This window comes from Dendropsophus ebraccatus, chromosome 4, assembly GCF_027789765.1.
Source record: "Dendropsophus ebraccatus isolate aDenEbr1 chromosome 4, aDenEbr1.pat, whole genome shotgun sequence".
In the NCBI taxonomy this organism is placed as follows: Eukaryota; Metazoa; Chordata; class Amphibia; order Anura; family Hylidae; genus Dendropsophus; species Dendropsophus ebraccatus.
The window spans coordinates 100,489,804-100,511,523 of record NC_091457.1 but is presented as its reverse complement, the minus strand read 5'-3'; the positions used below and the strand labels follow the sequence as shown (position 1 = coordinate 100,511,523).

General features: G+C 44.6%; 1 protein-coding gene across 4 annotated transcripts; it reads left to right on the top strand.

Moving 5' to 3' along the window:
* The first annotated feature begins 212 nt into the window (after positions 1 to 212).
* Positions 213 to 21,141, top strand: LOC138788514 (anillin-like). 4 transcript variants are annotated; one of them, XM_069966452.1, is made up of 25 exons: positions 213 to 429; positions 1,578 to 1,662; positions 1,745 to 1,957; positions 2,574 to 2,620; positions 2,971 to 3,022; positions 3,117 to 3,271; positions 3,379 to 3,489; positions 4,007 to 4,118; positions 5,206 to 5,271; positions 7,154 to 7,359; positions 7,441 to 7,532; positions 7,684 to 7,819; positions 7,903 to 8,038; positions 8,113 to 8,286; positions 8,423 to 8,549; positions 8,634 to 8,682; positions 10,362 to 10,415; positions 10,502 to 10,531; positions 10,614 to 10,635; positions 11,983 to 12,095; positions 16,518 to 16,571; positions 17,380 to 17,466; positions 17,551 to 17,658; positions 17,735 to 17,907; positions 20,701 to 21,141. In XM_069966452.1, exons 2-25 carry the CDS (start codon positions 1,629 to 1,631, stop codon positions 20,855 to 20,857), a joined length of 2,508 nt encoding a protein of 835 aa, XP_069822553.1. In that variant the 5' UTR covers positions 213 to 429; positions 1,578 to 1,628; the 3' UTR covers positions 20,858 to 21,141. The 4 variants fall into 4 exon arrangements, with proteins under 4 accessions (XP_069822553.1, XP_069822556.1, XP_069822555.1 ...); XM_069966454.1 differs by having other exon boundaries at positions 425 to 504; XM_069966453.1 differs by lacking the exon at positions 213 to 429 and adding an exon at positions 482 to 569.
* The last annotated feature ends 579 nt before the right edge of the window (positions 21,142 to 21,720 follow it).

The following is a 21,720-nucleotide window of genomic DNA, read 5'->3' as shown; positions in this document are numbered from 1 at the left end:
CATATAATAAAAAAAAAGAATAACATTATGGACAGATAATAAGGGTGCCGACTTGTCATTCACTGTACTGTGTGCTATTAGGCCATATCAGCCGCTTAGGATGGTGTCCCGTGTTTTCCAGCACTGTGCTCAGGAGCTGCACACATTCCAGTGCACACTCCATGTCACCACTCCAGCAGAAGGAATGCGATGGTACAGCCCCACGCCGTCATGTCACCTGGGCGTCCTTTTCCAGCGTCCCTGCACTAGAGGTCGCTGTGTCTTATAGAGGCGGCCATTTTGTGAGGGACTAGAGCGCAGCACACAGAGCGCCGAGCAGCCTTTTGACAGCCGACATGATGGGGGGCGGGGCGTACTCTAGCGTCAAGAATCTCACACCTGGATTAGGCGCCGAGATTGAAAATTGAAGATCGGTTGCAACAGAGACAGGTGCGGTGGTGAGGTCGGGGGCCGGGGCTGGCATCGATGTATATGTACTGTACCGGGAACGCATCCGTATTCCGGGTATTTACCCTGCTGTTACAGATGCGTTTGTGTGGCCGTTACCGTCTCCGTGTGTAGACATCCCTGTACGTTTTTTCGCTCTACTTGTATGGACGCAGCACAGTGCCACCTCTCTCTTCCTGTATGCACACCGCACAGTGCCACCTCTCTCTTCCTGTATGCACACCGCACAGTGCCACCTCTCTCTTCCTGTATGCACACCGCACAGTGCCACCTCTCTCTTCCTGTATGCACACCGCACAGTGCCACCTCTCTCTTCCTGTATGCACACCGCACAGTGCCACCTCTCTCTTCCTGTATGCACGCAGCACAGTGCCACCTCTCTCTTCCTGTATGCACGCAGCACAGTGCCACCTCTCTCTTCCTGTATGCACACCGCACAGTGCCACCTCTCTCTTCCTGTATGCACACCACACAGTGCCACTTCCCTCACCCTCTACGGACACCGCACAGTGCCACTTCCCTCACCCTCTACGGACACCGCACAGTGCCACTTCCCTCACCCTCTACGGACACCGCACAGTGCCACTTCCCTCACCCTCTACGGACACCGCACAGTGCCACTTCCCTCACCCTCTACGGACAACGCACAGTGCCACTTCCCTCACCCTCTACGGACAACGCACAGTGCCACTTCTCTCACCCTCTACGGACAACGCACAGTGCCAGTTCCCTCACCCTCTACGGACAACGCACAGTGCCACTTCCCTCACCCTCTACGGACAACGCACAGTGCCAGTTCCCTCACCCTCTACGGACAACGCACAGTGCCAGTTCCCTCACCCTCTACGGACAACGCACAGTGCCAGTTCCCTCACCCTCTACGGACAACGCACAGTGCCAGTTCCCTCACCCTCTACGGACAACGCACAGTGCCACTTCCCTCACCCTCTACGGACAACGCACAGTGCCACTTCCCTCACCCTCTACGGACAACGCACAGTGCCACTTCCCTCACCCTCTACGGACAACGCACAGTGCCACTTCCCTCACCCTCTACAGACACTATGCAATGCCAATTCTCTTTACATTCTATACCCAAGTCAGCACACAGCACTGTTTCTCTTTTGCAGGGCCTTGGTCAGGACATCTATATATCAGTGCAGACCCTGTGACAGCAGAATATGGAGGTGAAGCGCCAACCCCTGAAGCGACTGTGTGAGTCATTTGTGATATAAAAGGTGGAGGTGGTGGAGCTCGGGACCTGATGTGACCCCTATGAATCTTGTTTCCGTCTCAGGTCCAGACGTCAGTAACGAATCACCGAGAAAGAGACGTCTCACAGCAGTAGAGGATGGAGCTGAGAACACAGACCCCGAATCGCTGGAGGGGTCCTCCAAGAGGGGCTGGTCTTCTCTGCTGCGCCTTACTGAGCGAGAGGTGAAACCAGACACCCCGGCCATCCCGTCAGTAAGGTCCCGAATCCAGATGCTTCAAGAGATGAGCAGGAGAGGTACAAGACACAGCATCTCCTCAAGTACCCTATGACACATTGATTGCAGCCCCAGGGGCTCACAATCTAATCCCCTTCTCACACTCTGAGGGTGATTCACCTATCAGTATATTACAAATGTGTGACCTATAGGAACGTAAAAGATTATCAGCAGAAAACATCTGGTCCATCTAGTCTGCCCTATTATTCCCTTTATTATAATAGGATAGATAAGTTTATCCCAGGAAGGTTTACAATCGCTCACTATCGGTTTACCCACCACATCTTCTGGAAGTTTGTGCCAAGCAGTGATCACCCCCTGCTATCATTCCCTAAATACTTATTTACCAAACTGTATATTACCTGTGTACCAGCCCAATCACCCTCAGCCCAAAGTACTCAAACTTATGTCCCCCCAACTGTTGCAAAACTACAATTCCCATCATTTCTGTACAGCCAAAGCCCAATTCCTGGTCTGGACCCTTTTTTACACTGGGAGGCTGATGTATCTGTCAATATATTCCCAAAGTACTACCTTAGTCATCCACAGCCATAGTAGTGCACATTCTACACCCTGTCTATTGCTGTGCAGTCCTGGTGTGTGCCTTGTCTGAACCATTATATTTTTTTCTCTCAGATAGCACTCAGGATGTCAGAGACGATTCCTGGACTGAGAGTGAGAAGGTGGGTGACTGGTGCTATACCTGTCAGGAGGTGGAGCACCATGGGCAGGGTTTGTTCTGTCTTGCTGACCATTTTCAGTTATTTTGCTGGTATATAGAGTTTGGCTATCTTCATGTGAATCTTGGCAGGGCTGCTTGACTAGTTATGTTCACTTTCATTCTCACGATTTAGAGAATTGTGGTCTTTTGTCCTGAACATGATCTTTGGCCTGGTAGGACAGAGGCACATATTAGTTTTTCTATTAATGCCAGATGAAATGAATGGCCCATGGGATCTGTTGGGTTACAGTATGTGTTACAGTGTCAGCTGTGGATAGGATCAGTGATGAACTCGCTGATGTCTCCCTACAGGACATCTCTGGACTGGAAGGTGCTGCAAGAGAAGAGGAGGGAAACCTTTCAGGTAACGGGCAGTGTGGAGATGTCGCTGCAATTGAAGGTGTGCTGCATGTACATTGGAGCTGTGGTAACAAGTTTGTCTTTTTTTTTTTATGTAGGATGCCAGGAAACGGGTATCGGAGAGAAGTCTGGATGTAAATGGGTAATGGAAGAACATGCCCTGCCAGTGGCTCATAGCACCTTATCCTCTCGCCATCCTTTTCACTCAGAGGACGAGCCGCCAAGTACAGAGACTGCCAGTCGCCTCCGTAAGGTTAGTGCCATGTAACATAGAGAGGTAGTGCTGCAGCACAGGTCAGTACGCAGCAGCTATTGGAGAGCCTTGGTGCAGAGCTCATGCATCTTTTCTGTTTTCTCCAGGAGCGCCAAGAAGAGCTGGCAATGGTTTGTGCAGTGGTGGACCGTGCTAATCCCTGGAGAGCAGCATCAATGAGGCAGCCACAGAAGAGGGTCCTAAAACAGTCTAGTCAGGTAGTCTAAGGTGTCGCTGTGGATGGCATAGTAATATTACACCACCTATATGGTGTGCACACAGGTATCAGGTAGAGAGGTGGTGGTTGCACTAGTGGATTTTGGTCACTTGCGGTGAAATGCAGCTCATTTCATGGACCTGAATCCTCCCTCACTGGTCTCTAGGACCTCAGACAAGGGAAAAGAAGGAGACGGATAAGAACTGGACGTGGGAGTGTGAAAATGGGTCCCATGTTGGATTCACATTCAGACTCGAGTGTAAGTCAATAAACTCAAATCATGTGACTGCTCAGCATCAGGTGACACATTTTCCTCTGCCCTTCCCCCAATGAAGTCATCTGTATTGTGGCATGACAGACCCTGTACATGGAGACCATTGTATTCTACGTTTTGGCATCATTTGTATGATAAAGTAACTTGTGTTATGTATGAATGAATATGACATTGAACAGCGATGTGCCATTGATGTCTGCTGAAGATGCATCTGCTAACAGCCTTTTATATCATCCATGTGTAGGGATCTGAGAGTGTGGAGCTTTCTGTAGAGGGCAGTGATGGATCCCTAGATATATCAGAGGACAGATGTGTGTCCTCCCTTGAAGTTCGACTCAGAAGATCCTGTGATTCTGGTGAGGGTTTCTTATTTGGAGCTGGCTTATCACTTGGTATAACCTACAGGCCACAGCAGAGGGCAGATAAGTGGCATTAATGTTGGGTTACCTTCATTTCCGATAAGTAGGCTATGTTTGGAGTATATGTGGTCATGCTGTCAGAACAGTATGCCAGTGTACACTGTGGGATAACTGTGCTAGATTCATTAAGTTCGGTGCACTGAATGCAGACTACCATAGCCTACTTTGACAAATTGAAGCCTGTGTACCTGGCTGCAGTATACGTCTGCATACCATTTTGCTGGTTTGCTGCCATATACCCCGACCATAGGCTACTTTTCAGATGTGAGAATAGCCTTAGGATCCATTTACACAGAAAGATTATCTGCCAAAGATTTGAAGCCAAAGCCAGAAACAGACTATAAACTGAGATCAGGACATAAAGGAAAGCCTAAGATTTCTCTTTTCAAATCCATTCCTGGCTTTGGCTTCAAATCTTTGGCAGATAATCTGTCAGATAATCTTTCTGTGTAAATGGCCCTTTATATTGATCTAGTCATTACATCTACATGTGTCATGGATGGATGCCCGTTTGTCTGTCCTGATGTCCAGAGTGTCCCTGTCCAAATTAGATTATTTGGCTGGGTGCCGGCAATTAAGGAACTTGACACCAAAAGACAGATTCAGTACCCAATTCCTGCCTCAGCCGAGTCAGGAAGCTTCTGTTTATTTTTGGGAAATTATACAGTTTTATATAGTCATAGTATATAGACACAATCAAGTGTATAATTATCAGAATATGATTGGTCAAACAAAGCATTCTCATATAAAGTGAAAAAAGTTCTTGCAAGATTCTTTTGCATCTGCGCGGTGAGTCTTGGGTGCTGGCTTTCCCGGCTAGCTGTTCCTCTTCTTAGCATAGGAAATCTGTATATAGTTTTTTATATCTTTCATAAGCATAAGTTCCAGCCACAAGCTTATATAATTCTATTATATATTTTAAGTAAAGTATAATGTCTCTCCTATGAAGATTACAATTTTTTATTTTTTTTGGTCATTTATGATTATTACCTTGAAACATGCGTCTGATTTTTGTCTGTTCCAGACTCATTTGTACCAGAAGACCCACCATCTCCATTGGGTGAAGCAGAAGACAGGAGGTCTCCAGGAGGTACACTCCACTAATAGTGCTAGGAGTATAGGGACTTCTTGTTGCTGTATTCCTTAGGGCAGAATTACACTGCACGGAATTCTGGATAAGCAAGTGCCGATCTGTTAGATCGGAGCTCTCTTACAGAGCCTATTACACGGCTCAACAATCGTGCATCGTTTGCTAATTGTGCACAAACGTTAAGAAAAAATTTGTAATAGGTTTTATTCGGAAAAAAAGCTTTTCTGTAGTCAAAAAGCTGTTTTGTAGCCTCCCTCTTCACTTGTTATCTGTGCATTATTAGGCAAAGTTGACCTCATTACAGAGAAGCAAAGTGAAGACTGGTTTGCTGAGTCCATTATGGAGGGGATGGGTAAGGAGAAAGAGGAGACAAACAATTGTGCAGTTTGGAGACTGCCTGGGCACTTAAATTGTTTGAATCAGAGGTCTGAGAGCTTGGTGAGATAAGATTTCAGGATGATGTGTTTTGCAGGGCTGCCTCTTCTCCACTCCGTGCTCACTTATCTGCCTCGGCCCCTTCTTAAACCCTAATGGACACAGAAATCTTGCTTCTTCCTAAGTTGGGGGGGGGGGGGGAGGTAGGAAAACAGCCCTTTGAGTATAGAAGGAAACTCTTTTGCTAAGTAAAATCTATTACAGAGTTTCTTAAAATCACTTTTACTATTGATATTTATTGTTTTCTAAAAAATGGCATTCAAACGTCAGTTATCCAAAGTGTAAAAATAAAATAAAGTAGATATACCTGTCCACGCTCTTGTGTTCACCCAGATTCTGCCTGCAGCCACCACTGAAACTTCAGAGCTGGTCTCTGAAGTGACAGGCTGCTCATTCAATCGGTGTCCAAGACAGGACAGTGCCGCAACTAGTGATTGGCTGTGCGACCTGTCACTTTGGTTCAAAGAGAACCAATCATGGCCGAAATTTAAAAATTATTTTTTTTGCTAATTAGCTGTAAAATGAAGTTTTATTAATATTTGTAAATAGTCTTAATTATTTTTATAGCTGCGTTTTTCAAATATACACACTTTACTTTCCTGTCTCGCGCCGACTCTTCAAAAGAGCCGGCGCGAGACAGGAAGCTTCCGTCATGCAGAGCTGCAGCAATGCCGGGGGCGCCGCTATATTGATGATGTCACTTTGCGTTCCACCGCTGGAACGCAAGTGACTAAATTAAGATGGCGGCGCCCGGCAGTGGACAAGAGGATTGGGTAAAGTATAAGATACAGACTGCGAAGGCAGTCTGTATCTTCATAAATAGACTTCATAAAGATACAGCATGTATTCCTTTACTCTGCAGCAGATTTCCATTGATTCTCAGTTATATTGGGATTGGGACACTTTCTTTTCTTTGCCATTTGTAAACCAGCAATACGAAATAAAATAGTTCTTTAAGGCTTAGGCCCCGTTGCCACTGAGCAAAACTAGCGGAATTCCGTTAGCCTCCCGCTCATAATGGGAGTCTATGGGGGGTGCGTGCTCCTGCCCTGTCTGCGCTGAAGAATGAACATGTTCATTCTTCAGCGCGGACAGGGCAGGAGCGCGCGACTCCCATTATGAGCGGGAGGCTAACTGCATTCCGCGCCGGACAATTCCGCCGCTGAATTCAGCTAGTTTTGCTCAGTGGGAACGGGGCCTTAGGCTAAGAATTTGGTTTTCATTTTCGTGCTGCTGTTCATAAGAACACATTGTGCAAAACTCTGACATTTGACCCAATTTCTCAGTAATAGAAGCAACAAACCACGATGTGACTACAGTGTAACGTGTGACTGTACTGCTGTATTTATCTGTATAAGATAGGGGTGCCCACAACTTATAGCGATAAGCAGGGGTGTTGGCGCTAAATAAGATGCACCACTTAAGGGATGCCATATTGTGTGTTTAGATCTTCTGACAGGAGGGAATACTGAGGGAGATGGCAGAAGGTTGACATTGAACAGCTCGGCGCTGATTGACAGAATATTTGAGGGTGTGCTGGATGTAAGTGAGGCTGCTGAAGACTCAGGAGAGGTGGATGTGGAACTTCCTCCTGTGTCCATTCTGTCTCCTCTGACCAAATCCCTGGAACTTCAGTCTGCCATCAGCCCTCTGGTAAGTTCTCTTCTGTGTGGTGTCTCCTCTCCAGAAGCGTCTCCAGCTGCATTTCTTATTCATTCTCTGTTCTTGTTGCAGAGTTGTGTTGTATCTAGTTTGCCAGAGCTGCTTGAGGAGCCCCCAGAAAATCCAAAGACCTCAGGCAATGAAGAGATCCTTCTTCCTTACAGGTAACACTGGGTGATATTGATGCGATTTGACTTTTCATGTTCAGTGAAATGGAGTGGTTCTCAAGCACTAGAGGAGATTAGGAGTTATCAGGATAGTCCTTTTAGGATCTGCCCTGTAGTTCACAAGTGTTGTGACAAGCTCTCATTGCAGCATTGATGCCTACCGAACGCTGCGGAAGAATATTCAGGAAGAGCCTGGTGCCCAGCTGAGTGTGCCTGCCCAAAACCATCTAACCAAGAGGCCCAATGTGGAACATGTGCTTGTGGATCAGAAAGAGAAGATTAAGGTGCAAGAACTTGTCAGAATTATTTCTGTCACTTGATCTAGTGACAGATCGGGCTCTAAAGAGTGTGTGTTCTTGTGTAACAGTTCCTGAGTAAGGAGGTGTCCTCTCTACAGCGCATCATTGAGCAGTCCTGCTGTGCATTGAGCTACTGTGTGGATGCTGAACATGGGAAGGGCACGCGGCAGGAGGCTGAAGCTGAGCGCTTGCTACTGGTATCCTGTAAGTGAACACTTCAGTCGATGTGCATTGAGTGAATTAAAAGTGGCGATTTATGAAGTTTTTCTCCCGGTTAGATGAGAAAAAGAAAGCCTTACTGAAAGAACTGGAACGACTCAGAGGAGGGAAGTCAGAGGAACCATCAACATGTCCTGTCGGTGAGCTTAGACCTTGTCTTGGTTCTGTCACCATATCAGACATCCGGCTCCCCCTCAAAGTGGATTATGTGTGCTCCACCTTCCTGGAAACAGGTACTTCCCCATACTACTAAGACTAGCTGTAGAAAGGCACGGGGGGGGGGGGGGGGGTTAGATATACTCAATAGGTACGCATATAGGCATCCTGTGCTGGCCTAATGTGATGGATTTTTTGTTTTTCACCCATCAGGGCCTGTAGGACATTACTTCCTTATTTTGATCCGTTATGGAGCCTATGACGTGGTGGCTACACCTTTGGCTAGTGCTTCTGATGCACAAACAGGGGACACTATAATATTCCCTACAACAGTTGTGCTGTAAGTGCTGTGATAGAGTTAACTTAGGGTCTTCCTGGGAAGCTGGACCCTCCGGTCAGATTATATAACATTTTATCTCCACAGGAATGAAGCCTCCTCAGACTTCAAAATCGAGATTGAGGTCTATAGTCTGGTAAGTACTGAGCAGCAGAGGGGGAGCCACAGGTATACCTGTGGTAAAATGTCTTTGCCAGTGCATATGTTTCTCAGGTTAATACATGAGAATAGAAATTTAGGAGTCTCACAAATTACTGGATCTGCCCTAGGTTTACAGCCTATTCCTATTCAATTAAGAAAGGTGAAGATGGGCTTTAAAGCGTAACTGTCATTTCAGGGTCATTTTTAAAAAAAAAAATTAAATATCAACAGTTCAAGCGATTTTAAGAAACTTTGTAATAGGTTTTATAAACCAAATGAGTTTCCTTCTGGACTGAAAAAGCAATCTCCCAGCCTCCCCCCTCCCTGCAGAAGGAGCAGGATTTCTGTCTCCATTATGTGGCTATGGAGAGGGGAGGGGCTGTTAGGAGTGACTGAGCACGGAGGATTTCTGCACAGGACAACACCCTGCAATCTTCTCTCAGTAAGTTCATAGATAAGCACTGACCTTTCTGACCCCAGAATCCTGCGGTTTAGCTGCCCAGAGAGTCTACAAACAGCTGACCTTCATGTCACCTCTTCCTGCTCCCTCATCTCCCTCAGCCCCTCCCCCCTTCATAGGCTTACAATGGAGAGAGCAGAGCCCGTCTTCACTGGCTTCTCTGTAATGAAGACGTGTTTGCCTGATAATGCACAGATAAGAAGTCAGGGGGGGAGGCTGGGAGATTGCTTCTTGAGGACAGAAGTAGGCTTTTCTGGCTGATGAAACCTATTACAGAGTTTCTTAAAATCGCTTATACTACTGATTTCTGTAATAAAAAAAATATGACGGTTACGCTTTAAAGTGTTACTTTTTTTTTTTTTGGCATAAAACAGGCGATTTTAGGAAACTTTAATTGGGGTGTAATTGGGTTTATGAGGAAAATATGCCATTGTCTGCATTCAAAAAGACTTTTCCCAGGTCCCCCCCCTCCCTCCTCTCTCTCATCCAATGCTCATTATCAGGAAATCGCGTCTTCAGACATGCCGTGTCTGTTCTGGGAAGGGGGAAAGAGGGAGGAGGGAGACTAGTCCGCAGTAGAGAAGAATTACACAGTTGGAGCTGTGTGAAAGACGGTATTTAGAGGTCAGTGCTGATGTCAGAGGAGCTAGCCCTGTGATGTAGCTGTAAATTAACTTTGTTGTCCTGTTTTGGTGCCTCATCTCCCCTCCACCCCTCCCCTCTCCATAAGAGAACCATGAAGATAGGGGGGAGAGCTTCAAACTGCCTTTTCATGATAAAAATGCATTTTTCGGCTAATAAACCCAATTACAAAGTTTCTTAAAATCACCTGTACTACTGATTTTTGCAAATATTAAACAGTGACACTTTAAGGGTTTTACTACCAGTGGTGTGTATAATAAATCACACATTACATAATATGGTAGTCTTAAATGTATCCCACCTAACCTGTGAATAGGGGATATATTTTGTTAGTGGGACAACCCTTCTATGACAAGAACCCCTCTAAGGCTGCATTCTCATGTTGTGGAATGCCTGTAATGGACTTTCCCCCGCCCGGTCAGCATCTGTAATTAGATGCTGGGAGCGGGGGAACTGTACTGATATACACTGTGCTGTAATGAATCAACATGGAAATGCAGCTTTAGGTTAATCAGGCATGTGGCTGATCCTACATGCTGGGTATATGTTGGTTATTGTAATCTCTCTTCCAGGCACAATCTGGATCTACCCTCGTGCTGGATAAAAGGAAGTCGCTGAAGCCCAAGGTTCCGTAATCTCTTTACTAATCATGTTGCTGCTATTGTTTGCACTAAACATTCCATAAGTATTTAACTCATCTCCTTGTTCTTAGATCACACCAAAGAAGCTCTTGTCTTCCCGAGTAAGTGTTACCAGTTTCTGTCCCTTGATTTTCCTAAGTTTGCATTAGGTAAGATATCATATCTCCTGTCTCTTCTATGCAGAAATCCTCCCTGAACTCTCCAGGTAAGTGCTGAAACTGTTGCATGCTGTGCTTCACTAGTTCATCTCTGGGATTCTGTTCTGCAACAACTGGGTCCACAGGGATTTTGTCATTAGAGGGAACCAATCAGCCCATTCGGGCTGATATGGTTCCCTGAACCGCTGTATACAGCTCCTGCAGCAGCTGCGGCATGTACCGGCTGCAGCAGGAGCTGGGTAACCGAAAAAAAAGCCCCTGGGCGCGTGACAGAGGTGGGGAGGTAGTCATGTGGGTGGCTCCCAGCGTGTGTCTAATTACAGTGCTCTGCCTGTCATTCATCCCTCGGAACGCGGTGACTAGACACGGGCGGGGAGCTGCCCAAATGACTACCTCCCCACCTCTGCCTGCTGGGCGCCCGGGGGATTACAGTGCTTTTTTTGGTTTTACAGCTCCTGCTGCAGCCACAGCCGGTACGTGGCTGCTGCAGGAGCTGTATACAGAGGTTCAGGGAACCATATCAGCTCAATTGGGCTGATTGGTTCCCTTTTAAGTATCTTCTGAAAATCTTACTATAGTAGTATAATTCAGCATTCTGGGACAGACTAATATAACATAGTGGAGATCTTATAAACACTTATCTATCTTCTGCATGTGGTTTGTAATGTTTTTTGTCTGTACTTTGTAATGCTACTGTAAAAAGGTGCTTCCTCTTCATCCTTCGCCTGCTTCCTATAGTTCCTCTTGAGTGTCCACTAGTAGCATCTGCTCACCTCCAGCCTGCAGTGATGCACTTAGGAGCTCCCGCCTATTGTCTCGCACCAAGGAAACCCCCCTCTAATGTTCCATCAGCTGCAGTCCGTAGTTCTGCACTGAGTAGCTCCCTCTAGTGATTCACATACCAGCTGCAGCTTATGCTATGTTTACACGGAGCGATAATTCGCCCACTTGATCGCTTAACGATTTTGAAGCAACGATTTGGCTTTTATAACGATCAGCGTTTAGACAAATAAATTGTTAGAAAAATCGTTTTAAAATTCGTATGAAAAATCGTTATTGTGATCGTTTTTAAGATCGCTTAAGCCCATCTTTTACATAGGGTAAATTGGTAAGACTGTTTACACGAAGCGATCTGCGAATTTTCAGTGAACGACTATTTAAGAACATGTTGAAAGATCAAAATGAACGATTTCTCGCTCGTCGATTGATCGTTCGCTGTGTTTACACTGTACGATTATCGCTCAAATGCGATTTATACGGAAATTCGAACGATAATCGTTCCGTGTAAACACAGCGTTATACTCCTGCACTGAGAAAATCCACTCTAATAACCCTCACTACCTGCAGCCTGTAGTTCTGCACTGGTTGCACCTCCTAATGATCTCTTCTTACAGTGGTTTGTAGCCCTGCAGTCAATACACCAGTCCGCTCCAGTAGTTTTCTGCTCGTTGGATCACTGACCCTCACTCTGGAATCTCTGGGCAAGCTTAAGTTTCCCCTGGACAAGGTGAGAAATTAGATGGTATATCCAGCTAGCAACATACATTATAAATTGTACTGCTGGCGGCATCCTGTCTGTGTACAGCTATGTGTCTTCTAGCTGATTTGTATTCATCTTATCATTGGATGTGATTACTCGATAAACTTAGAGGTGGCCATAGACCTTTAATAGCTGTTAGCCTAATTTATGTATTGGGGAGAGTTGGTCACACGCATGGGGGCATCAGGTTCCTGGTCCCTCCGCCCCATCATAAATGTAGTTCCATAAAGGAAATGCTAAGTGGACAGCAAATAATCACTATGAAACATGCTGCTGTGTCCTGCTTGGGCCTGACTGGTGAATAGACACCGCTCTGCTGTTCATGACATGGAGTTGTCTCATTATCACCAGGAAACAGCCTCTTATTGCAGATCCTATTGTAGCAGCTGGCAGGAAGTGTCTGCCAGCATCCCTGCACTCTGGAAATCTACCCCTTCACCATGCTTTGACCTACTGGGCTTTTAAGGATGCTGATATGAGGATGATACTGTTATCAGTATATATAAAGAGCTGGGCTAGCACTGCAAAATATAACAACAAGGAGTGCTAGTTATCCCAACCTAAACAATGTATACAAACACCAACAAAAAATGGCTGAAAAAAAGTAAACTGCACCTCCTGATAGTAAGAAAATATACCTATGAAATCTTTATTAATACATAAATACAAAGGGACAAACATTTAAAATCATTTAAAAATACACACATGCCGATTCACCGGTTCCAATCCAACACGGTGAAAACTGACCTAACAGACTAATGCACGGAGCAGCAACAAAAATCATACAATAATAACAGAAGTATTGCAAAAAAGAAATGTGCAAAATCGCAAGTGATAAGTCCTAGAAACCACCAAGATGCAGGAAAAATGATTTAAGGCACTGGGCCAAAGATCACCTAAAGAAACATCAAATGCAAAATAATAAAACAAGTATTAAGTGACTGCTGCCACTCCAAGTTAGGTCAGACCAGAAAACCCCACGCGTTCCGTCACCAGGACTTTCTCAAGGGTAAAGCTCTAGTCCCTCTTTGCACATATTTATATCAAAAGATAATTAATAATAAAGAACAAGTGTGTGTGGCGTTTGAATCGACTACTCACACATGAGAGGAGGATCCCAGGACGCGTAGCCCACGCCGGTGTAGCGTCGCCATTACTACCTAATCACATGTCTAATCATGTGAGCGCTGCAAAGTCACATGATAATGACGTAGGTTGTAATCCTATGCGCATGCGCCAGAGGTTAACACTCGCGATGCCAAAGGCATCGCTGTGTCAATAGTGGCCACTATATAAAGAAATAAGATAAGATTTGTCAGCGCAGGTGATGGGATATATGAATTGACCCTGAGTATAGGTAAAGGATGCAAATAAATAAAGATATTGGTAAAGTAAATGGCTTGAAAATACAATCAAAATATCACAAGAAATAATCACAGTAGTAATATAACGTACAGTACCAAAAATTTAAATAAAACATAATGATACGTAAAAAACACTTAAGCCCCTGACCTATCAGAGGTCATTGAAAGGTGATATAACCACGCTGGCTCCATTCGAAAAGCATGCATACTCAAAAATAAGGCGTACATAAAGACCAAATCACACCTGCGTCTTTAAAAGTAAACAAACGTTAATGCAAGAATAAATGCAAACCGTAGAGTAATTGCATGCATGGAAGATTATCATGCATGCATACCTGGCAACATGATATTGAATACCCCAAAACAAAAAAAATGAAAAAGTAGAAAATAGTGATATACAAAAATTCTAAAGGTAATAGTGGCACTAAAAATGGGACCACACCGGCGTGGGAAAACCATTAATCAGATCGGTGTTATTATGGGCCATATAGGCAAGCATTCAGAACCCTGTCCACAGGGTAAGCGTAGATGTTAATCAGTCCAAGATCAATTCATTTATGATTGAAAATCCAAATTCATGGAGGAGCAGAAAGCTATGCTTGGTCCAAGACAGACTTTTATGAACTCTAATATGTTGCTGCTGCTGCTGGAGATGTAGTTCTGTGTGGATGTGTCCAAGGTCAATCAGGGGATCCTAAGTGGTTTTCCAAGGTTTTAGGCAGAGAAAGGGGGTCAAATGGTGATATCGACAACCAACTGATCCTAAAGTTGATGACAAAAAACCATCAGGTGACATACATAATGAAGAGCATAATATCTGAAGATAGTAACGAAAATCCATCCTGTCAACTCTAAATAGAACACCCACCAAACTGGCCCCTCCCCCCCCCCCCCCCCCCCACAACTCTATTTAGAGTTGACAGGATGTATTTTCGTTACTATCTTCAGATATTATGCTCTTCATTATGTATGTCACCTGATGGTTTTTTGTCATCAACTTTAGGATCAGTTGGTTGTCGATATCACCATTTGACCCCCTTTCTCTGCCTAAAACCTTGGAAAACCACTTAGGATCCCCTGATTGACCTTGGACACATCCACACAGAACTACATCTCCAGCAGCAGCAGCAACATATTAGAGTTCATAAAAGTCTGTCTTGGACCAAGCATAGCTTTCTGCTCCTCCATGAATTTGGATTTTCAATCATAAATGAATTGATCTTGGACTGATTAACATCTAAGCTTACCCTGTGGACAGGGTTCTGAATGCTTGCCTATGTGGCCCATAATAACACCGATCTGATTAATGGTTTTCCCACGCCGGTGTGGTCCCATTTTTAGTGCCACTATTACCTTTAGAATTTTTGTATATCACTATTTTCTACTTTTTCATTTTTTTTTAGTTTTGGGGTATTCAATATCATGTTGCCAGGTATGCATGCATGATAATCTTCCATGCATGCAATTACTCTACAGTTTGCATTTATTCTTGCATTAACGTTGGTTTACTTTTAAAGACGCAGGTGTGATTTGGTCTTTATGTACGCCTTATTTTTGAGTATGCATCCTTTTCGAATGGAGCCAGCGTGGTTATATCACCTTTCAATGACCTCTGATAGGTCAGGGGCTTAAGTGTTTTTTACGTATCATTATGTTTTATTAAAATTTTTGGTACTGTACGTTATATTACTACTGTGATTATTTCTTGTGATATTTTGATTGTATTTTCAAGCCATTTACTTTACAATATCTTTATTTATTTGCATCCTTTACCTATACTCGGGGTCAATTCATATATCCCATCACCTGCGCTGACAAATCTTATCTTATTTCTTTATATAGTGGCCACTATTGACACAGCGATGCCTTTGGCATCGCGAGTGTTAACCTCTGGCGCATGCGCATAGGATTACAACCTACGTCATTATCATGTGACTTTGCAGCGCTCACATGATTAGACATGTGATTAGGTAGTAATGGTGACGGAGCTACACCGGCGTGGGCTACGCGTCCTGGGATCCTCCTCTCATGTGTGAGTAGTCTATTCAAACGCCACACACTTGTTCTTTATTATTAATTATCTTTTGATATAAATATGTGCAAAGAGGGACTAGAGCTTAACCCTTGAGAAAGTCCTGGTGACGGAACGCGTGGGGTTTTCTGGTCTGACCTAACTTGGAGTGGCAGCAGTCACTTAATACTTGTTTTATTATTTTGCATTTGATGTTTCTTTAGGTGATCTTTGGCCCAGTGCCTTAAATCATTTTTCCTGCATCTTGGTGGTTTCTAGGACTTATCACTTGCGATTTTGCACATTTCTTTTTTGCAATACTTCTGTTATTATTGTATGATTTTTGTTGCTGCTCCGTGCATTAGTCTGTTAGGTCAGTTTTCGCCGTGTTGGATTGGAACCAGTGAATCGGCATGTGTGTATTTTTAAATGATTTTAAATGTTTGTCCCTTTTGTATTTATGTATTAATAAAGATTTCATAGGTATATTTTCTTACTATCAGGAGGTGCAGTTTACTTTTTTTCAGCCATTTTTTGTTGGTGTTTGGATACGGTTATCAGTAACACCCTTCGTGGACCCTTTGGATTCCCTTCCAAATTTTGCGCCCAATATTGTTCTCTACTAGATTGGGCCTGACATACCCTTATAACCAACCCTTTTAAAAGTCAAAGGCTGTCTGTACCTAGATCTCCTGCAGTGCAGGGCCACTTATCTGTGATCCAGAGGATATTTTCTATGCACTGTACATTATATGGTAATATCTAACCAATTTAAAACTTAATGATTAAAGAAACAATAAAGTAGAACAAAATTGCATTCTGGCAAAGAACCCTGCATTATAATGTTAGTGAATGAAGAGTCTGACCACAGCACATACTGTATACCTCTGGCATAAAGCCCTGATGTCTTCTTTGTGTGTTGTATCCTCCTCTTTTTATATGATCTACCCCTCCATTTCATCCTATTCTCTGGTCTCGCCGCTCTCACGTTCCCTCCACCTGTCTGTCTTTTAGATGAAATTGGAAGGGAAGGTCGGTCGTCTGCTTGGAAATCATTTCCAGGATAAGGTGGTTACAGCTTTCTCGTGGATTGTAGCGAGTAGTTCATGCATGGCATTCTAGTGGCTTCTAGCGCAGGGCAGTGACACTGCCGGGGTTTTATTGTGAGTTGTGAAACATCGATATCTGTGGCCATGGGCTGCTGTCCAGGCGTCATATTGAATATCTTAGCTTGCAGTCGTGTATAGAGTGTATCAGTGGAGACAACCTTCTCTTAGCTAAATGGAGATCAGCATTATCCTGGCCCACGCTCCAGGTTGATAGCTCTGACCTGCACTGTCTCTTTAATGATTGATTCCCTTCAGTGGTACTTTCTCGGTTACTGAATGTGAGAAGAATTCCACCATCCGCTACCCTGTAGGTTGACGTCCCAGTGACCCCCGAAGGATGGTTATGGCGGGCATACATGATTTGTCTTTAGATCATCCTCTTGCTTTTGCTTCTTGTTTGTTGCTGTTAAGGACCCTTTATCGTCGGCTTTGGTGAAAGGGTCATAAAAATACCATACAGCAGTGATCTCCAACCAGTGGCTTTACAGTACCCAAACTACAAGTCCCAGCAAACCCTATCAGCAGCAGCTTAGAGACCACTGCAGGAAAGATTAAAGGGCAGGAAAGGATACAGACTGTACTTTAAATTTATCTTCAGCGTTGAAAAGGTGCACATATAACTTGTTCACATCTCACAATAATTCCAGGTCGGAGCAGAAGAGATGTTGCTGCCCTGCTGTTACTGGCGCAGTGCTGTGGCTAATCTGCCATTACTAACCAGATTCTGCCGCCTCCCCGTTCTCCGCCTCATTCTCTTGTTTTCTCAGGTTCCTTTTCTGTCTCCCTTGGAAGGAAACCTCTACCTGAAGCTGCAGTGTCAGAGCCACTCAAATGTCCAGCGCAGTGGATTCCTGGTATGTTGTTAGCAAAGTCTACCGATACATACACCTTTACCTTCTGAGTTCTACCATTTTTTTCTCCCCCCCCCCCCATTGTAGACCATGTTTGAGGACGTCAGTGGATTGGGAGCTTGGCACAGACGTTGGTGTGTTCTGTCTGGGAACACCCTCTCGTTTTGGGCATATCCTGACCAAGAGAACTGTAAGGTAAGTTAGCTGTTGATACTGTGATGCAGAATCCTGGATCAGTGATGGACTCTAACTGCTGGGAACTGCCATACAGGAACCTTTGGGGAGGATTAATCTTGTCAACTGCACCAGCGTCAAGGTTGAGGCTGCCAAGAGAGAGAGCTGTGCGCGCCCCCACACCTTGGAGCTCATCACAATGAGACCACAGCGAGAAGATGACGTAGATACCCTGGTGACACAGTGCCGCAACATGCTGTGCTTCACCAAGTAAGTACATAATGCCTTTGGGAGTTTTTAGTAGAACTCTACAGTTCTGAGGTTACAGTTACTGACTTAGATCACAACAGTTTGTAGGAATACTTTGAAAATCGCGACAGACCTTGTCCTTTTTTGGGTGAGAAGTGGATACAGTTGTATCCAGTATAGACAATGCTTTGTGAGCTAAATATATTTGCTACAATGTTTCATTCTGTGGTCCAGGCTGTTCATCTTGGAGACCATTGTCTACACTGGATATAACTATATCCGCTTCTTATAGCTAATCTATAGGTGGAATTGTAGACCAGCATTTTACATACCAGCCTAAGTGCAGGTCTCTTAATATATTTAATTCGTCTTTGATAGGGTTTAATAATACCAATAAACATCCATGGAAAGCTGCCTCCGGGTGTATTCATATGTTCTGTTTCTTATAAACATACATTTAGAGCATACAATTAAAGGCGAAGTCCGGCCAAAATTATTTCTTTATATGTTATTACTTATGGAAAGTTATACAATTTTCTAATGTGCATTAATTATGGGAAATGCTCATATACTGCTATTTCCCTTAATTTAGTGTATCAGGAAGTGTTAGAATTATCTCTGAAGCAGTGACATCACTACGAAAGGTGTAATTCCTATGGAGTGTCCAGCAGGGGGCGCTCTCTATATAGAAGTCAATGAGTACCATTGACTTCTATATATAGTGCGCCCCTGCTGGACACTCCATAGGAATTACAGTGTATGTGAATGTAATGTTATGCACTGTACTTTTGTGACTTCATGAATACATTTATGGAATACTTTGGGAAGCAAGTGTCCTTGCTCCCCAAAGTATCCCATAAATGTATTCAATGACTACGTTTGCTGGGCACCGAGCAGGGAGGGAGAGAGGTGCCATCTACCTCCCCCCTCCCTGCTCGGTGCTGGGAACATATACAAAGTACTACTCCCCCATTATCTGCAGATAATGGGGGAGTAGTACCTTTTGCTATCCCTATCACCGCCCATGGGCTTTTCATGACCCCCGCCGCTCTCCCTCCTCCTCCTCCTCCTCCTCCCGGAATCAAACTTACTATCGCGCCGCTGATTCCCCGCTGCCCGTGCCGCTCCTCACTACCCGGCCGGCCGCTGACTCCCTCCCGCCCGCTCGTTCCTACGCCCCGTTCTTCACACTATCTGGCCGCCGCTCTCTGCTCTTGCATACCGGCCGCGTCAGCCCGCCCCCACCCCGGCCGGGGACACCAGGAAGCGCCGTGCTCCCGGCCGGGGTGGGGGCGGGCTGACGCGGCCGGCATGCATGAGCAGAGAGCGGAGGCCAGATAGTGTGAAGAACGGGGCGTACGAACGAGCGGGCGGGAGTCAGCGGCCGGCCGGGTAGTGAGGAGCGGCGCGGGCAGCGGGGAATCAGCGGCGCGAAAGTAAGTTTGATGCCGGGAGGAGGGGGGGGGGGGGGGAGCTGTGGGGGGCATGAAAAGCAGCCCCTGTGTGAGCTGTGGGGGGCATGAAAAGCAGCCCCTGTGTGAGCGGCGGTGAAGCGGGCGGTGATAGGGATAGCAAAAGGTACTACTCCCCCATTATCTGCAGATAATGGGGGAGTAGTACTTTGTATATGTTCCCAGCACCGAGCAGGGAGGGGGGAGGTAGATGGCACCTCTCTCCCTCCCTGCTCGGTGCCCAGCAAATGTATTCATTGAGTACATTTATGGGATACTTTGGGGAGCAAGGACACTTGCTCCCCAAAGTATTCAATAAATGTATTCATGAAGTCACAAAAGTACAGTGCATAACATTACATTACATACACTGTAATTCCTATGGAGTGTCCAGCAGGGGTGCACTATATATAGAAGTCAATGGTACTCATTGACTTCTCTCTCTCTCTCTCTCTCTCTCTCTCTCTCTCTCTCTCTCTCTCTCTATATATAATATAGCGCCCCCTGCTGGACACTCCATAGGAATTACACCTTTCGTCGTGACGTCACTGCTTCAGAGAGAATTCTAACACTTCCTGATACACTAAATTAAGGGAAATAGCAGTATATGAGCATTTCCCATAATTAATGTACATTAGAAAATTGTATAACTTTCCATAAGTAATAACATATAAAAAAATAATTTTGGCCGGACTTCTCCTTTAATGCATGAAAATTATATAATCATGCAGCAGTATTTGTATGTTTTTAATTCACTGACGAGAAGCAGAGATATATTAGAAATTTTTCAATTAATTTGTGATGAAACTATAAAACCTCTACTGTTAGGCCTTATTTACACGTCGTGTAATCTACGGATCCCTATTTCTGTATTCGAGTTAGTGCACATTGTTGTCTATTGGGCTATTCACACGATCAGTAGATTACAAGGACAAAAACCAATGCCGAAAAAAGGACATGTCCTAGTGCGGACCTAGGTTTTTGTTTGTTTTTTTACAGATCCTCTTATAGAAATAAATGGGATCTGCTATTTTTTACGGATTGTAACCTGTTTGGCATCCATATTTCCATAGAAAAATACGGATGAGTTATAATTGACATTGAGAATGCAGTACAGTTGCCCAATCTGTAATTCTCAGAGGATTGTATGGGTGGATAGTGTGAGGAATCTACAGATTTGGAGAAAAAAAAAGTGTGCATAAGGCCTTTATCTCTATACTGGTTTACCTGCAGTCACCATTGTACACAGATTCTTCCTGTATGTTAACCCTATAGTGCAGCTGAGAGCTGCTTCTGGGGTCTACATTGTTGAGGAAAATGTGTGCTTCTCCTCTTTCTTACCGTTTTTTAATGCTTTTTCCAGGAGCTGGCTGTCTGCGGATACTAAGGAGGATAAGCAGTTGTGGATGGACTCTCTCAACCAAGTTCTTCTAGATCTTCGAACATGGAAGACTAGTCCTGGGAAGGCGGCCTCAAACCAAGAGCAGCGCAGTCCAGCTGCCCAGTTCTCTGCACAATGAGATGTTTTAAGTTTAATGTTAGCACTGACTGATGCTGGCTGCTATGGCTGGTTATTTTATGCACATTTATATTGGAGTAACTACAGAAAAAGGCTATTACTTTATATAATGGGGTGAAGGGACGGGTTATGTATGTATATTCTATATGTGTATGTATAGTCACTGTCTGTCATAGGAAGGACAATGTGCTGCTCTCTCTCTCTACATGTTTGATGCTGCCTACACTTCTGGAGCAGTCATTTTATTAGTCCTGTTGATTCTAATGAATAAATAATTTAATGGTTGTCTGAGCGGTGGATTGATCCTTTGTGTGCTGGGTTTTGTAAGGATTAAAATGAATCTCCTTTTTTCCATTTAATATGTTGTGTATTAGGGGGTCAAAAAGCTTAGTCCTCATAAGGTGTTTCAACCTCCGGGTCCATAGCATGGAGACCTCTTGTATATGGCGTTTGGAGCTATATACTCAATAGAGTAATAAAAATAATGGGCGGTTCATATAAAACACTGATGCACAACCTGCTGCCCTCCAGCCTTTGCGAAACTAAGATTCCCATCATGCTTGGAGAGCTGGAGAAGAGCCGAGGACCAGATGTGCTGATCTCATGAATGGACTGCAGGTAGCTTGGTGTGTTTTTTTATTTTGCTCCACACCCTGACACATCGGAGTGGGGTAGTAAACCAGACTCTTGTTTTGGTAACCAGGCTTTATGATTTCATGCCTCCAGAACCTCAATGATGGAAGCAGCTGCTGCAGACCTGTTATGCGTTCACTGATCATCAACCTAATCTGTGCAGGATGGTTGTATCTGCTATCACCATTATTATAGGGTACGCCCCTTCTCCATCCTGTAAACTGCAGCATT

Excerpts from the sequence above, each read along its gene's own strand:
- LOC138788514 (XM_069966452.1), top strand. The coding sequence starts at position 1,629 with ATGGAGGTGAAGCGCCAACCCCTGAAGCGACTGT. Across the intron at positions 8,039-8,112 it reads GCGCTTGCTACTGGTATCCT|ATGAGAAAAAGAAAGCCTTA; the intron begins GTAAGTGAACAC and ends TCTCCCGGTTAG. Across the intron at positions 16,572-17,379 it reads GAAATCATTTCCAGGATAAG|GTTCCTTTTCTGTCTCCCTT; the intron begins GTGGTTACAGCT and ends TTGTTTTCTCAG.